The sequence below is a fragment of the Sorex fumeus genome, unplaced genomic scaffold, assembly GCF_029834395.1.
Source record: "Sorex fumeus unplaced genomic scaffold, SorFum_2.1 ptg000008l, whole genome shotgun sequence".
Lineage (NCBI taxonomy): Eukaryota > Metazoa > Chordata > Mammalia > Eulipotyphla > Soricidae > Sorex > Sorex fumeus.
The window spans coordinates 15,619,232-15,638,434 of NW_026606065.1; the positions used below are offsets into that span (position 1 = coordinate 15,619,232).

Sequence of the window (19,203 nt, forward strand, 5' to 3'; positions counted from 1 at the left end):
ACAGGAGGACGGTGCTACAGTGCTATTTTGATATGTCTGACTTCTATTTTATTCATCTCAGTATTTTTTTGTTTCCCATTGATTTATTCATGGAATCATTTGTGTTTTAGTAGCATGTTGTTTTATCTTCACATATTTGTGAATTTTCCAGGGTTTTCTTATTAAATCTGATTACTAGCTCCAAAGCATTGGGATAAAAAGTGTTCAATAGGACTTTAATAGTCCCAAATTTACTAAGAATTATTTTGTATGCTACACATGATCTGTCCTGGAGAATATTCTTTGTGCAATTTAGATATGTATTCTGCTGTATTAGAATGCTCTCTACTAAATATATCCATGCTTATCTACTAAATTCATCTGATTTAATTGTTACATAAGAAAAATATTTTACCTTTCTGTTTATTTTTTGTTTTGGGGGGAGTGTACCTGGGAGTACTCAGAGCTCATTTCTGATTTGTACTCAGGGATTATTCCTGGCAGTGCTCAGGGAGCCACACATGGTGTCAGGATCAAAACCATGCTGGGCACAAGAAACAGTAGTATCTCACATGGTGTACAATCTCTCTGCCCAAAGACAAATGATTTTTAAACAATATTTTTGTGTAGATGATCAATCCATCAATGTATGTAGCTTCAGAATCACTATATCGTATTTCTGTTTATTTCTCCCTTTAAACTTGTTCATATTTTCAATTGTAGTCGTTGTCTTTGCTGTTGCTTTAGTTCCCATCAGCACCATCCCGCCCCCAAGGGCCCTCAGCATTGGGATGCATACCCAGAAGTGCTTAGAAAGAATGCACTCAATCTTTTGAGCTATCTCAACAGCCCAAGTATTTACTTTATATGAAGGCATTCCTATGTCAGATGAATAAATATTTACAAATTTTATGTCTTCTTTTTGGATTGATCACCTTATCATTATGCAACACTATATCTTAGCACAGTATTTGCTTCAAGTTCTATTTTGAAAGAATATAACTTTAGGTGTCCCAGATTTCTTTTGATTCTCATTTGCATGGAGTAATTTTTTTCCATGCCTTCACTTTTATTGTGTTGTGATCTTATAGCAGCATATACGTGGTTTTTGTTTGTTTTGGCCCTTCAGCTACTATATGTCATTTGATTGTATAATTTAATTACATTTAAAGCAGGTATTCATAGGTATTTATTATTTTCTGGCTCTTTATGGTTTCTTTTCTTTGTTGTACGCTTGTTACTTCTCTTTATGAGTTGATGGATTTCTTTAGTGATAAGATTCTATTTCTTCCTCGTTATATTTTTTTGGGTATCGCCTGTAGTACTTATTTTGAGGTTACCACGAGGCCTATTTATAATAACATACAAGTGAATATACCTTAAGTGAATAAAGTTTAATGAATTCAAAGTCTTACATTTTGAATTCAAAGTCTTACCTCCTTCCCCTGTATTTTATATTTTTGCTGATAATTTGGCATGCTTATTTTGTAATTCTATATTTTTAAAATTACGGTTAGTTTTAGTGTTGTCTCTTAACATTCATATTAGCTTTACATGTGTTTAATCTATTGTATTTTCCTAGTAATTTTTTTATCAGTGATATTCATGCTTTCATGTCTTCATATTTCCAATGAGCATACTTTATTTTTAATTTAAATAATTTTCTTTACCATGCCTTGAAAGACATTTTTTAGTGGTAATAAACTATTTAGATTTTGTCTGTCTGCAAAGCTTCATATATCCTTTAAGTTCCAATAATTTTACTAGGGAGATTACTCTTTGTTAAACTTCTTTACTTCTTTTTTTCTAAAACCCTTTGATTATACCTTACTCTTTCTCCTGGACTGCAAAGTTTCTGGTGAAACATTGACTTACTGTCTTAGGGGAGGTGTCTGAATATCATAAGTTCCGTTTCTCTCAATGCTTTGAAAACTTTCCTTATCTTTAACTTTAGCTATTTTAACTACCATTGTGTCTTGGTGTGGATTCCTTTGCATTCCAATTATTTGGGACTTTTCAGGCTTTCTGGGTCTGATATGTTTCCTTTCAAAGGTTGAAAGTTTTAGCTTATTTTTTTCATTTATTCAAAAAATGAAAATAAAAAGTAAAGGTGAGGGGTTGGAGCAATAATACAGCAGGTATGGCATTTGCCTTGCACATGGCTGACCTGGGTTTGAGCCCTGGCATCCCATATGGTTCCCCAAGTACCACCAGGAGTAATTCCTGAGTGCAGAGCCAGGAGTAACCCCTGAGCATCACTGGATGTGACCCTCCCAAAAAGAAAAAAAAAAGTAAAGGTGATACTCACTAGTTTTATCAAGAGAGGGGCAAGGTATGATTATGGCACTTTCTACTGTCTTCTCCAGCACTCATAAACCCTGAAGAGCACCTAACACATTTTTCATCTCTCAGCTTGATGAGTTAGAGATTAAATGAGTCTGTTTCACATAAAATCATGAACTCTTTTCAAAGGCTGCTTCTACTTTGATCGCTAGAGTAAAAGACTCCAGTGAAAGTTCTTTAAGAGCTATTTCTGTTTGCTCATCACAACATCTCATCTTTTGGATATTAACCCCATTGGTTTTCAAAGTTAGATATTTTGGAAGCTCATCCCTATGATTATAAATGTCAATCTTTGAAGTTGGGGTTGATAATACGGGGTATAAAGCTTGAATTCTCTCTTAATTGAGGATCATCACAAGGGAATGAAAGGAGACGTGGTGATGGGAGAGTGTGTCTCAAACTTTTACACAAGTCTCTTAGTGACGTCCTTGTTACTTCTCTTAAGAGTTGCTAACTGGTGTTTTTTTTCTCTTTATTTAATTTTAATTAAGACACCTTGATTTACAAAGTTGTTCATAATAGAGTTGTTTCAGGTATACAATGTCTCAACAACAACCCCATCACCAATGTTCCCTTTCCTCCACCAGTGTCCCAAGGTTCCCTGGCATCCCTCAGCCTGCCCTTTTGCAGGCAAATAATAAATTTATTTCATATTACTTGCTCCAAAGAAACTTAAAGATATTACAAATAGAATTATCAGAAAATAAATCAACAGACATTACAAATAGAATTATCAGAAAATAAATCAATAATAAGAAAATAAGTCAATTTGCAATGATCCATTGTTATATGATTTGAACCTATGTAAATAGATAAATTCAAATCATTTAACATAACATAGTATACTGGCTATATACAGTTTTCATTTTTAGAGGAAATTAATTTATATATAACTGTAGATTTTGTGTGTCCATGGGGAAGGTGAGTTCATGATATTTATATATCATATCTATGTGCATGTGCATGTGTGTATATGTGTGTGTATGTGTGTGTGTGTGTGTATTAGGTCGCATCTGGTGATGCCTTAGGCTTATTCTAGCTCTGCACTCAGGTGTAACCGCTGGCATGTCTCTGGGGATCACATATGGTGCTAGGAATAGAACCTTGTCCTGTTGCATGCAAGACAGGTACCCTAACTGCTGTACTATCATTTCAGCCTATGTGCCATTATCTTGAGCCCCGGTCACTTCACTCTCCCCCCACCCTGCTAACACACACATATTAAATGAATGTCTATGTACATGTTGTGCTTAACTTATTTCTCTAACCTGTAAGTTAGAAATAGTAGCTTCTTCACAGAGCTCTGGTAAAAATTGGAGCTAATTCTTAGCCTAATATCTGACAGTAAGTATACAATATAGAGTGAGTTTTTTATTTTATTTTCTTCGTGCAATCTTTTTCATGCTGACGTGTATCTGTATTTATAGTCACATTATTACAATATGCACCTACAATGTCGCTGTAGACTTTCACAACCACAAGCAATTTCCTGTTCCTTTTTTATAGCTTCTTCCACTCTGAACAATATGTAGAACACAGAACTGATTCACTACTAATTTCAAAATCACTCCTGTACTCTGCTGGGAGAAGATTTCAGTGCCATTAAACACATACTATGTGAGAAATACTGTGCCAAACGGTGAAGAACTGTCACGGAGCCATGATTTTCCAGAAAGTTTTAGAAAGCTCCATGCCGCAATGTTTATTACAACAGCTTAGCTACTGCTTTCAAACCGAAAGAGAAGGTCATCAATAAGGGCTATGTGAGACAAAAAGGATTATATCATGGCATGCAGCGACTAATTCCTTGTTCTACATCTGCCTGGCTTCCACTTGGCAGAAATATCATGGATCCTATACCAATTGCTATACACATAGTGAAGCATGATTCACATTTCGCTTTAGCTAAATTCCGTGTGGAAAAAGGCTGTAAATTGGGCTAACAATTTGGGACATCTGAGCCACAGAAAATGCGCTCTCTTCATATCCCAGCAATCTCTTACTTGGATACTGAGAGAAAGACACGTCATAAAGAATCAGATCTAAAAATCGAAAAATATAGAACTGAAGATTTAAAGGAATTACAGTGGTTTTGATTATAAATACGGTAAGGTGGGGTGGGGGGAGGTCTGAGAAAGGCTTAAAAGAAAAACAAGGAAGCAGGCTAGCACCACAGAGACAGATGGCTGACTCCCCAGTGAGAGAGGCTGGTGGTTGCCAGGCCCACAAGATGGAGGACCTACCTACATTGGCTGTTAGTTTTCTCACAGGCTTCATGCACACTTAACTTTTTATTTTTTTCTTCCCAGTACTCAAACCTATGCAAATATTGTTACCCTGACTCACTTCCCATTCTTTATTATTATTTTTTTTTGACTCCACTGGGACTAGGGCAACCATTGTAAGATATTGGGGGGAGGGAGGCAGGGTGGGGCATGTAGATTGAATCCACATCTCACACACGGTAAGATTGAGTTATCCTTCTAATCCTTCTGCTTCCTTTTTCTTTACTCAAATCATTTGTTCTGATCTTTCCCACAGAGATCTGAGTACCATTTCCAGAAACAACTTATCAGACCACCACCATTACCCTAAATAAATAAAGTTGGCACAGTCTCTTTATCATGCCTTGATTTAATCAGTGAATATTTTATTTTTCCTATCTGTAGTCACTCATGGTTGGCAAAAAAAAAATGTGTAAAGAAGTAGCCATTTAACAAAAGTAATCATCCATTGGAAATATGATATGAAGAAATATTTTATCAGTCATAAGAGGCCCTTACTCTCTGTTCTGTTCTGATGGTGAGATGCAGGGATAATCTCTGACCCCACTACACCTCTACATGTAGGAACAAATGAGCAACTCAGCAAAAATGCCACACACGTATTTGAGGATGAGCAATTTCCCTTTCCCTTTAACCTAAAAGAGAGCATAGTTAGCAAGGCCAAGCATCCAGCTGTATGGCAACCACGTACAGGTAGCAAAAAGCTGATCTGTATTGCATTGTGCAGTATTTTTAGGAGAACACGGTAACTCTTAAATTAAGACTTATTTAAATGATGATCAGTTTAAGGGTCTTTTTTTTTTGTCACCATAAGCCTATAATGTAATTGTAATTACTTCCAGTTTTTTTTTTTTCACTTTTATGCCCAAACTCTTACTGCACAGGGAAATGCGAATTCTCAAATAATTCAAACTGATTCTCTGATGTATTTAAAACAATTGGGTAGGTATTAGGGATATTTAAATAAAATAAGTAACTGGAACATGGGAAAGAGATCAGCAGGATCTCTTGTTTTAAATGCATTGAAGTACATGCCTGGCAACTATGAGGGTAGAGTTCAATTCCTGGCACTGTATACTTTCCCTATCTCCAGAACTGCCCAAGGTAGGCCTCCTAGTCTCAAGCACAGAAAGGCCCCATACAAAACTGTCAGGTTCATGTTGCCAATCTAAAGATACTCATGATTGTTCCCTTGGGGAAAATTAATAATTAATGCATGCTTATTAAACTGCCTCCTTTCCAACTCAACAGCCTTGCCTGCCACATGCTACAGAATTGTCGTTTACATGGGGAAGAAGATACAACATTTATTTTTACATATATGAAAATTGGTCCTATTGGGTAAACATGTGATTAGTCTCCTTCTACTTAAAAATGGCATTCAAAAGTCTCAAGGCTTTAGTAGGTAGGGTTATGTACTTCTAAGACATTTAGGACCAAATTCTTAGAGAAGAAACAATTGTGCTTATACAGCCTTGGTGTATAGTCTTGGATATAGCAATGATCCAGCAAAGGTGCTTCATCATCCTTAAGTGCAGCTCCAAACCCTCCCTAAGCATTACTCCCATGACTCATTCCCTGATAGAGTACATTTGGTGGTAAATGCTGCCTTGTTCAGCAATGCACTGGTATAAGAAGAGTAATAAAAATATGACCCAGGATGCTGCTTGGAGAATGATACCTTTCCATCAATAGTGAAGCAGGTGATTACAAAGGCATAAAGAGAGCATTAGTGTATGAATGCAAACACAAGGAAATATATGGAACATAGTGGGGAAGCATACATTTACTCATTTGCTTGCGATGTGGCTATTGAAAACGTACTACATACCTGCCACCATTGTAAGTGCTGGAAATATAATAGTGAGTAGGAAATAGATTCTTGCCCTCTGGAAGTTTATAATGTTGACAAATCAAATAAATAAGTGCTTTGAAAAATAATTTTAGAGGTGATAGAGAAATATATATATGGAGAGAGAGAGAGAAGGAGAGAGAGAAAGAGCCTAGGAGAAGCATGTGTGTGTGTGTGTGTGTGTGTGTGTGTGTGTGTGTGTGTGTGTGTGCGCGCGTGCGTACATGCATGAGTGCACATGCTTTAAGTCAGGAGGCAGAACTGTCAGCGGTGAGGTTTAAGCTGAAATAGAGAGATAAAAATAAAGGAAGAGAAAGTAATAAATTTTTGGGATAAAGTGAAGAGCACTGGACAAGTCTAAGAAACTAAAAGAATAGAAAATGCAGCTGAGGTGCTACTGAATAGCAGGTGGAAAAGGGTGAATTTGGGAGAGAACCTGGTACCATTAATGAAGCCTGTGGTACAGTGTACACTTTACCAAATTAGTTAAATCACCAGCATCCCCAAAATAAATAAATTTAGGAGTCAAATAAAATAGGACTTATCTGGTTCTTTTATATGTGCCATTAAAAATAAAAATGTAGGGGTCATAGAAATAGTTCAGGGTCAGGGGAACATGCCTACTATTCCTACAGCCAAGAGTTCAATCCCCAGCCCTCATGATCATCTACTTAGTGGTTCCCTCATGGTACCTATGCACAGGTGGCATGGCCTGGTTTCCATGTCTCCCAATAGGTCTAAGAGATACCTGACCACCAGATATGAATAATGATTTGTCTAGCTTGGTTGGCTTAGTATCTCTAGGAATGGCTCACGGAACTCCTATGCATACTTGGGAGGTCACCCAAAGAAAAATGAATAAGCACATCATTGGCTGGTTATTGAAAACACAAGTTCATCAGAATGTGAAAATGTGAAAACATGGACAGAAGGCAATCGATCTTACTTACTGCAGCCAAGACATGGTAACGAGTTGGTTTAGGGAAGGAGTATGTGGTGAGCATTTACACAATAGGGAAAGTACAAAATTAGAGATAGTTTTGGTTCTTAGTTTCTTCATTTAGAATAACAATGTAGTTGTCCTCTTTGAAGATCACAGAAGATATAGCAATTTTAAAAATGATCATCATGTTCTCAGTTTTGTTCAAGGTGAACATAAGAATTGATAACAGAGTAAAGAAAAGTCTAGGAAGTTGTTGTATCTCTGAGCTCAAAGTTAAAGGTCTGTGGATTATTAGACCTAGTTGAAAGCTGGAGGGTTTTGAGGAAAAAAATAAAATTACCAGAAATAGAACTGGCGAGATAAAGTCAAGGTTAATACAAAGGTGACAGACTAGATAGAAGAGGAGGAACTGTGAGGATGCAGTAACTTTGTACAACAAAAACATAAATATTAACACTACTGTAACCATATTGCCTCAATGACAATAAAATAAAAAAGAAAGAGTAAGCAAGGAATGGAAAATCAAAAGTATAACCATAGTTAATAAGTGGCAGGAAAAACTTAAATCAGAAACAAAACATTTCTAATGGGAATTTACTTCTGATAAAATACTCTAGTTCTTTAGTTAAAAATTCAAAAATTTAAAAATTTAAAAAAGTTCAAGTTAAAAATATAACCTTGGTATATTTTTTTAGCTTCAATGCACTTGTGTGATATACAAAACAATAAACACACCCACGTTTTAGATTAAGGCACGGAAGACAAATCGTTCTCCATGGTTTGACTATAAGTCGATTTCCCAGCTTCAAGAAAGCATACAGAAATAAAATTGAGTAGGAGTAATACTATTATACATATTTTCAGTTTGCTCTAATGTATTTATTTAAGCTAAACAACCTCTGAAATGTTTTTTAACAATTTTTTGGTAATTGGGGAATAATACCAATAACACATCGAATCAAGATCACTTACAATACTATGGTTTAGATTTTACATCTGGAACTTCTATCCAAGCAGCACATCTACTGGCCACTGAAAACAGAAAGCTACCAAGGGTTTGGAAAGAATATTAAAATCCTGGGTGCATCCCAGTACATAGATTTTAGGAACCAAGATAGATGGAGAAATATGAGATAAGAAATAGAGCCACTCAAGAAAATGAACAGCTAAACTGGGGAACAAAAGGATTGAGTTTAGAGGACAGAATAGTGGTGGGACCACTGATGACCTGATGTAGAAAATTGTGATCAAAGAATTGCTACTAGCAAGCTTCACTATCCATGAAACCACAGCTATCTTTCAGATTCTGGAGGAAGATGACAGACGATTACCCAAGCAACTATTCCCTAATATTCATGAGTTCAGAAGAAAAACATCTAGCATCTGAGGACACAGTTACTTTTTTTCCTCATCATTTTAATGACAAATCTCACAGAACTGACTCACTTGAAAACAATTTAAGAATGTTGTTTCAGGCTGTGGTTAATTCTGATCTCATTAATCTGCCATGATGTAAAACAGTCTGACCTGTGGAATCTTAGAAAAGTTTCAAAGGACAATTTTGGCACCATCATTCCAGTTTCCCCAAATTCTTTATGATCAAGAGTTCAGTAAGGAGTAACAGAGCAAATATTTGAGAACTAAATGATGGCAGAGGCAATGAGCAATGAAAAAAAGCATCCAAAATACAGTGCTTTGGAATTTGAAATCAACGGGTGCTTTTCTGGGGGTCCTCATTAAAAAAAAACATAAAAGTGAGTATTACTTGAATTAATAGGCTAAATGATTATTCCCCAGTGTCACTCTTACGAAGCAGTCTAAGTAATTCAATTGCCAAAACTCACTATAACATAAGCGTACTCAAATCCAGAGAGAGGACACATTTTAAGTAAGGATGGGATCAGCTGATCCAAGTTTGGACAGGCCTGGAATAAACACAAGAGAATCAGCAGTAGAGGAAGCAAGCTCATATTACAGGTTTTTCCTCTGACACAATAGGCCAACAAGGTCAGGTCCAGGCGTGGGGCAAGACACTGGCCACATGCCTCTTTGGTAAATGGAAATTCCCACAGCGCTTCTAGACTGCCTAATTTGGGGTAGATGATAAGGTTTCAAAGCACCCATGCTGCAACTCCAACAATCACTAGTACTACCCTCAAATTGTACTGAGGAATTTAGCTCTATGGTCTTCAAAGAGTAATAAAATTCCAGTGAGGTCCCCTAGGAGGCACTCTAGTTCAATCCGACTAATGACCTTCACAACTGAGATTAGGGTACACAGAGCTGAGTAGAGGGAGTGCACATACACAGAAGAAGATAAGTCAACACTAGAGGGAAAAAAAGCCATGTGCAAGTTAACTGAGGAGTCCAGAAGAGAAAACAAGTCTAATAGTATCAAGATCTTGGACCTTTAGTCTCCAGAAATGTGAGGGGAAAAATGTGCCTTTGTCTAAACCCTAGCTTCTTAAACTATGGAGCACTCTTCCTGATGGGGTTGCATAATTGAATGCAGGGGTCATTTTAATTAAATTTCTTTGCAATATATTATCAATAAATAGCTGACTTATAGCACTGTAGCACTGTCCTCCTGTTGTTCGTCGATTTGCTCGAGCGAGCCCAGTAACGTCTCCATTGTGAGACTTGTTGTTACTGTGTTAGGCATATCGAATACATTACCGGTAGCTTGCCAGGCTATGTCATGCAGGCAAGATACTCTCGATAGCTTTATAGTTGATGTATATAGCTATTTATAGTTGATTTATATAGCTGGTTATATACAGCTTTCTGGAGTCATGTAAACATTTACTGGGCAAAAGAAGAAAGCATTTGAAAAGCCCAATGATAGTTACTGAACAAGCTGCTGAATTTCAGCTTCGATACATCTGATTCAACTTGGCCAAATGTCACAATTATTGGCTTGCATGCTGTAAACGTATTGACAAAATAAGACAATTTGAAATTTTTCAGTGGTTTAAAACATAAAAGTAAATATAAATGTTTCCCTCCCTTTTATGTCTCTAAATGGAATATTCAGAGTAGTTTTTTTGTCTTCGAAATAAAGCAATGTAAACGTTCCGATTTTAATGCATTATCTTTATTCATTCATTCACTACTTTGAGAAACATTTGAGGGCCTGCTATGTTTCAAGTGACAAGTTAAGCCCCAAGCACAACAGTGACTCAGTAACTTGAAAATTTGCTGCCGAGGGCAGACCTGGAAATAAATAATTACAATGCTGTGTGAGACATGTGTGAGAAATGTATAGTAATGATATTTACAGGGCTCCAAAAGGCAAAAAAAAAAAAAAGGAAAGAAATTATGCTCTATCTGGGATTTAAAGCCAAGGCTTTTAGAAGTTATTTTTCAGCTAGATCTTGAGGGAACTTCTGTCCAATTAGAAACAGAAAAAAGAGACTTGAAGATATAATAACACAAAGATTCAAAATACAATTTACCTGAAGGGAATCTACTTTTGGAATATTTATTTTAGAGAATTCTAAAAATGAGTTTATTTGTATTATTTACCATTGTAAAACATATAATCACACATTATTACTCATATTTCCCCATCCAATTTTATTAGATTATAATACCTTTGATCACATATAAAATATATCAAATCAAACATTTAGGAAGTTCAGCAACACCAGACATATTATGCAAAGTAGCTTGCACATAGCTATTTTAAAAAATAAATACTCCCTGGGGGTCTGGTGCCGCCAGAAGGTCAATCTGTACCTGTGAGGTGAGTTCATCAGCAGCTTGAGGGTGCCTTCAGACTTCCAGATACCCCAAAATTGCTGCTGTGCCTTTAGCCAGACCCGAAAAACTTGGGGCAAAATTTATCAAGAAAATAAACAGCCAAAAGTTAGGTATATGGGAGCCACACCCACAAACCACCTCCGGCTCAGCTATATAATTGGAGGCAAGGCCTCTCTGGTTCCTAATTGAAACACTTAATGGCAATGATCCCAGAGACTCAGAAACAAATTTCGAAACCCAGCGGCTTTTGGCAGAAGTGCATGCGGACCGCGCATTAAGTTACTGTTGCCGGGCCATCCAGGGGGGAAAGGGTGCTGTCCCTCCGCCTACTCCCCCTAAGTGGCTCGGTGGCCGCCATCTGCCAGAGGCCATTGGACAGTCAGGTTTGGGCTTGCAGTGACGAGACACATGGGGCCTCACGGGATGGTGGTGGGGCTGGCCCTTTTCTCCCCGTACCAACGGGACCTTGAGTCATCCATCGCCCACGAACGGTCTCTCTGTCTCCTGATTAAGCTGCTTAATGGTCATGATCCCAGAGACTGAGAAACAAATCTCGAAACCCAGCAGCTTTTGGCAGAAGTGCATGCGGACCATGCATTAAGTTACTGTTGCCGAGCCATCCAGGGGGTAAAGGGTGTTGTCCGTCTGCCTACTCCCCCTAAGCGGCTCAGTGGTCGCCATCCGCCAGAGGCCACTGCACAGACAGGTCTGGGCCCTCTGTGACGAGAAACACGGGGTATCATGGGATGGGGGTGGAGCCAGCCCTTTCCTCCCCACCCCAATGAGACCGTGAGTTGCCACCCGCAAATGGCCTCTCTGGCTCCTGATCAAGCTGCTTAATGACCATGATCCCAGAAACTCAGGAACAAATATCGAAACCCAGCAGCTTTTGGCAGAAGTGCATGCGGACCATGCATTAAGTTACTGTTGCCGAGCCATCCAGGGGGTAAAGGGTGTTGTCCCTCTGCCTACTCCCCCTAAGCGGCTCAGTGGTCGCCATCTGCCAGAGGCCACTGCACAGTCAGGTTTGGGCCCTCTGTGACGAGATACATGGGGTCTCATGGGATGGGGGTGGAGCCGGCCCTTTCCTCCCCACCCCAATGAGACCGTGAGTCGCCAAATGCAAATGGCCTCTCTGGCTCCTGATCAAGCTGCTTAATGACCATGATCCCAGAAACTTAGGAACAAATATCGAAACCCAGCAGGTTTTAGCAAGAAATCCCTCCAGATTTAATTGTTAAAATTTTGGAATTTCAAAATTGCGCGGCCACTACTGCAGCCACGTGACATCATGTTATTCATAACCAGCAATAGAAAACAAATTGGGCTAGAGTGATAACATGGGCTGGAGTGATAACACAGCAGTAGGGTGTTTGCCTTGTGTGCAGTCATCCTGGCCGAGCTGGGTTTGATTTCTCTGCCCCCTCAGCCCTGCAAACTACTAAAAGTATCTTGCCTGCATGGAAAAGCCTGGCAAGCTACCCGTGACATATTTGACATGCCAAACGCAGTAACAATAAGTCTCAAAATGGAGACGTTACTGGGTCCGCTCGAGCAAAAAATCGATGGACAATGGGAAGACAGTGTGTGTGTGTGACAAAAAACAAATTCTCTACTGTTGCCTTTGCAGCAGAACTGAGTGTTGGGGTAAAATCCCAAATAATAATGGTGGGTGTGGTGTCGAAATGTTGAATGTAATCAAAGTATAGAGAGAGGAATTTGGAAATCATCTGCCCCACAAGTATGGGGAGGGTGTGCAATGGGGGTATGCTGGGGGTTTTGTGGTGGAGAATGGGCACTGGTGAAGGTACGAGTGTTTCATTGTATGACCGAGACTTAGACCCAAAAGCTTTGTAACTGCTCTCACGGTGATTCAATTAAAAAAATTATAAAAAATGGGGGAAAAAAAGTAAGGTGGAGTTCATGCACAATTCAATCAGCCTAATCAGTGGCTGAATAAAGAGCAGTACTCTTACATAAAAAATAAATAAATAACTAAATAAATAAGTACTCCCTAGGCTGGAGAGATTTTACTGTGGATAGAGTATTTGTCTCATATTGGTGATTTGAGTTTGATCCACAGCACCATATATGGTTCCCCAAACCTTGCCAGGAGTAATCTCTGAATATAACCAGATGTCACCAAAAACCAAAAATATAAAAAAAGACATATACTCATTTTAAACATTTTTGTTTTCTCATTATTTAAACTTTGCACTTTTCTCAATTTTTAACCGAGAAAAAGTTAATGGTACTTGAATAAATATTACTTTTGTTGCTAATTAACTCAATAAACATTTGCTGAATATCTTCTGGGCACAAGCTTATGTTTTGAAGCTTCAATGAGGAAGGATTAGCTCTAAGAAAAATATGAATCAGGAAAAAAATTCTCTCCAAGTTGGTCTGAAGCATGGAAGAAATAATGACCTAGAGATAAGAATAGTGCTGAGGTTAGAGAGGTGATAAAGCAGGTATGTCACTTGCTATGCTTGTGATTGACAAAGGATCAACCCCTAGTACCGTTTATGGTCCCCTGAGCACTACTAGAAGTAATCCCTGAACACAGAACCAAAATGAAAGCCTGAGCAAAGCCAACTATCAAAAAATATCTATTTATTGGTACCTATACATATATACATATGTAGACATATATGAATATATAGTGTATTCAAAAAACAGTTTGTAGTTCATAGATCTCAATCTGCATAGAGGAAGTGTGGTCCATGTATGCTAAAAAGTGGGTAATAAACATACATATTATTGCATATACCAGAAATCATGATAAAAACTTTTGCTTGTCATTTAGGAATCCTTAGAGCTTCACTGAAGTTTTCTGACCAAAGTGTGACATATAATTAGAGCTACTCTAGGGTAACTAATAGGATGTGACATATAAGATTAATAGGAATATAGGTAAAAATATGAGGAAGTATCAAAAAGAAACCAGGGTAATAAAGTAGGAAATCATTAGGGGCTGCATTAGGAGAAAAACACTGGGAAGAGAGAAGAAAGAAACAATGGATGAAGTACTGTACAGGAAGAACAGCAGAAAATAAGAGAATTATTTTACCAAGAGTCCTTGTCAAATCAAAATATAAAAGTAAGAAATTCAAGAAAACTAGAAATTTAACTTGAATTTAGCCCATTCTAGTGAATCAAAAACGTCCAAAATCCTCAAAACAAGAGAATTTTAGTAAAATGAAAGAGAAATGCTAAGTAAACATATAAATCAGGCATTATAGATAAGCAAATATACTATGTATTAATATATATGTGAGATTTGTACAAAACTGTGCAAAGTAAAATAAAAGTTGTACAACATTGCTTAGGATTTTAAAGAAAAGGACTATCATTTTCAGATGCAGTTTGGACTTGTTGGTCAGGAGTACATAAAAAGTTTGTTAACGCAGGTCTGGGATTTGACATGCAGAATTGGAGAAAGAAGAGATTCTAAAAACAAGGAAGACATTCCAGGTTCTGAAAAGTGACCAACAAGAACAAACATTAGCAAAGCGCAGCTCTTATTCATGAGGTAACTTTGAACATCAAAAAGAGCTTAGAATTGTTTGTCTATGTGGAAAACTAATGAGGGAATAGGATAGAAATGGAAAAATCTATTTCTGCCCATGCCAAAATGACAACAAAATACTCAGCCAAATTACTCTATTTAAATCAAACCAGTTAACATCCATGACTAAGCTTTTGGTTAAACTAATTATTCATTGAGTTAATGTACTCTAATGAGAATCTTAATCAAAATGTGTTCCCAATATAACTAGGTCATATTTCTTCAACATTAGCACCTAAATATATAAAAGGTCTATGCACTTGAGAACTACAGGAGGCTCTGGAGACTTTATAGTGCAGCTTCCTGCCTGATGTGTCAAGCACTGACATAAACATTTAAGGTCTTTTTCAATTATGACTTACATTCTAGATGAAATATTTTAGGTAACTTTTATATAAATACTAATGGATAGAAGTTGTACTTAGCTCACTTAATGCAATTTTTGAAATTAAAACAGTTTCATTCTTCAAAACGCTCAAATCGTTCATCCTACCAATTAAAAAAAGTATTATTTAAACTTGTCATCTAACATAGGATACACTGCCAGTAATTCCCATAGAAATTTCTCAGTAGAATATTCAAATTCTTAAAGAAAAAAGTCTGAATGTGTATACATATCAGGGCATCAATATTATTTATAAGTGGTTCCATGATTCTAAAAACCCTTACTTTGAAAAACTATTTTCTTCAACAGTTGGTCAAAACAAACAAGCAAAAAGCAGTAACAGGGTCTAGAGAGAGAGTAGAGCAGGTAGGGTTTTTGTGCTGCACAAAAAGGACCCAAGTCTACAACTGTACCTCATGGTGTTTCAATAATAAAAAAAAATAATTAAAAAAAAGGAAAGACTCAAGTTCAAGTCCCAGAACTTTATATACTTCTCCATGTCTCATTAGAAGTGGTCCCTGAGAAGAAGTAAGCCCTGGGCATTGCTGGGTGTGGTCACAAATGAAGAACAAAAATAGTAACAACAAAATGCCCTTTGCATCCAGTCTCCAAGCGGAATACAAATAAAACTCCTTAACAAAAAGTAGTCTGGAAAAAAAAAAAAACACTACCTGATCTGGGAGTTTTGCCAAACTTCTAATTTAATGAACTTTATGCAGAGATACAGGAAGAACATTGTGCTTAAAATGCAGAAATAAGCCAGCATTGAAAGAGAACATTTTAGTTCAAAATACAGAAGTAATTCATCTGAAGGTACACTATAGTTTCATTAAATATGCTTTGTTTGCCATTTAACAAGCTTTGTTTTAATGGCAAAGGAAATACTGAAATTGGTTGAGTGGCTAAACTTTATCAAGGAAATAAATGATGATGTTCTACACGTTTTTCATGACAAAAAAAAAAACAGTCTGTGCGAGTTACTGAATTTCCAATTTTCCCATCCAGAATAATTCTCTACTTGCCTGAAGTTTCCAAAGTTTTACATGATTAAATATGACCTCCCCCTTGCTAATAGTAAAACTCTGCATTAAATTTAGTCTGTCTATATGCTACATGTTCCACATGCTATAGCTAATGTGTTTTCATTATGTTTAGTGCACATTTAATTATCGTGTGGCAAGAAGATACTACTGAGTGTAGAAATTGAATATCCATGATATAAACCTGAATTCGCTATCATGCCTTTTATCTGAGGGCTCAAAACTCTTCACATACATTTTCATTCAGTGTTTCCTGAGCTGTGTTACATGCGTTCTTTGGTTTGAGTACAGAATGACTAAGGAAGTAAGGACGTTTATAAAGCTGACATGCAGCACAACCTGTAGCTTTCCCTGTGTGAGTAAAAGAATTAGGTCATTTCTAGGGATTACCCAAAGCACAATCTGGACGTTTTCCTGAGAAGTAAATGTTCCTTCCCTCTAATCCAGGCCACCAGGCCACTTTAGGTCGGCTACACTAATTTCTGGGGCCCCAAATCCATTCTTTCTTCACTCATCTTTTCCTTCATGGGTTGTCTCCCTTACCTGGACACCATCAGATGGAGGGACAAAACTCGCCCTTTTAAATGTATCTGTCACATTTCTGAGGATCTCCACAGACATCAGAAGATCACCGGCATAGAAATTTTTCCTCTGAGTTAAGTCCAGCAATGTCTTGGTCACCTGGGACATTCCATTACCCGCCAGTGTTCGTTGACCCTTAGCAAGGTGTTCTTTAATCTGTGATGTCAAAAGAACAGAATAAATATCAGAATCTTCATTACTTTCTTCATACATTCATTCAACAATGTAATTCAGCAGCACAATCAACTTTAAGACAGAATTTGCAAGACTTGAAAAGATTTTTAAGACCATAAATTGTGTGTATCCCACATTCAAATATACACCCAGCATGCAAAAACTAATGAATGTACACATATTGCAGGATTCCAACATCTCATTCTCAGAATACAAAAATTAATACATCAGGGAAAATGTGTGTTAATTTAAACTTTAATTAAATAAAAATAAAATATAATTTTTCATGTGGCAAATATAAGAAATCGTTCATCATGGTATGATTAAAGATGGGAAATAAAAAGCTCTCCCAAATATCCATTTTTATTAACTGATCAAATTTAATAATTTTTGCTTTATCTCTTAAAAGAATAACACCTTTATATAGCATAAAACAGCTTTCACAAGAATATTTTAACTTAATAGAAATATTGTGAAACTTTAGAGGTCAGCTATGATATGACTATGAGCTAGATTACTTTAAAGCTTCCTAAAGAGAAACAATAATAACCTTAAGAAAATCTCTCAGCTCAGTCTTCAGAAGCAAAATGAGTCGTTAAGAAGCAAAACTTAAATCAGTTTGATGGCTAACGAAATCTGCTGCCAATTTTCAAAAACTTTAGTACACTGTTTAAAGCAGGAAAAGTGTCTTAAAAGTGTAAGAGTATAAAAAAATAGCAAGGACCGATTATACTTGCATTTGTCTAAAATATTAAACTTTATCATCACATTGTTAAATATGTCATAAGACAACTCATCAAATTATCTTGAAATTGTAAACAACTAAAACAGTAATGCTGGCACAGGTCAAATATATAATTGTACTTATTAATTACTCATTGATACACGACAATAAGTCCTTTAAAAAATGAATCTGAATTAATCCAAATGAAACGTTTAGTTATTTAATTATTTTTTTTTACAAATTCTACTCTTTATATTTTGAATTTTTTTCTTTGTTGGATTTGGGGTCACACCTGGTGATGCTAAGTGGTTACTGCTGGCTCTGCATTCAGGAATCAATGCTATCTGAAAGTAGAACATTACCATGAATTTTTTTTGAAACTGAACTGATATATAAACAAAATGATTAGTCTTAAGATATATGGTAAAAATATTGAGGAATTCAGGACCCCAAAATAACCTACCAAATAGTATCTTAGATTTAAAATAACACTAGCAGATAGTAAAAGCGGGAATGATTTTAGGTCCTAGATAAAGTAGTTCTCAGGATAGAGTTTGGAGTTACTTGATATTAGAGGTGGTATTATGACTCTGAGAATATGACAAAATAAATGTTGGACTTTATTTTCACTTTTTTTTGAAAAGCAAAAGTCATCTTTAGATATATTTAAGTTAGCACCTAAACACAAGTACTGAAGTGTTTTTTTCAAAACACGGGTTTTTGAAAATCATGGGATATATATCGCTAAACAGAGTTAATAAAATCTCTGTACTATCTCTTATCTTATACTACATATCAGTGTATCATAATGGATTATAATAATTTGCTCCCATGCCTTTCTATTCCATTAATTTTGAAATTTGAGGTTAGGTTCCTTCCTTTTCATAGCCTTAAACTAGTGCACTGTAAAATTTTGTTGGAGACAATTAAATTATTATGGCCTAATTATACCTTTAAAATGCAATACAATAAAGTGAAGTTTGGAGTAAGAAGCATCTAGGTTTTAATGTAAACTTTTCCATTTATTTACTTTTTATGTAACTGAACCCATAAGAGACTCAGACTCAGTTTAACATGTCTAAGATTTGAAAATTGTCAATATGTGGTTATAAATATTTTAAAACAATCAAAAAATCCAAGCAATGAATGGAAGCCTAAAAAGTTAGCACTAGAATGCTGAACATGGGAAAGAATCTTGTTTTAATGTATTCTTGAGTCCTACTTAATCCAGTCCCTGAAAACTTCACATACCTTTCTCTTTATGAACTGGTTCAAATCTTTCTTGTCTTTTTGCTTTTTCTTCAATAGCATGTGACTATATCTGGGCTTTGGCACTCACTTTTCCTATATGTGGAAAGTGGGTTTCTTCCCAATTTACATACTCTTCTGTCACTCAGAGATCCTGCCTAATTACTATCTTAAAAAGATACCTTTATTATTCTCTATCATCTCATCGTTCTTTATAATGTAAGACTTATCAAACCAGCCGAACATTATGATATCTTCCTCTTGGATTATTCATATTTTTTTCTTTCTCTTTAGAAGATAAATTGTGCAAAGGAAGAG

General features: G+C 36.4%; 1 protein-coding gene across 4 annotated transcripts in view; it reads right to left on the minus strand.

Annotated features, from left to right (window-relative positions):
* ADGRB3 (adhesion G protein-coupled receptor B3) overlaps positions 1–19,203 on the minus strand; it is a 799,823-nt gene that overhangs the window by 391,729 nt on the left and 388,891 nt on the right. For all 4 annotated transcript variants that reach the window (XM_056108346.1, XM_056108361.1, XM_056108354.1 and 1 more), the window contains one exon: positions 16,701–16,895. In XM_056108346.1, coding sequence (XP_055964321.1) covers positions 16,701–16,895 — 195 coding nt within the window. The remainder of the gene's footprint in view (positions 1–16,700; positions 16,896–19,203) is intronic.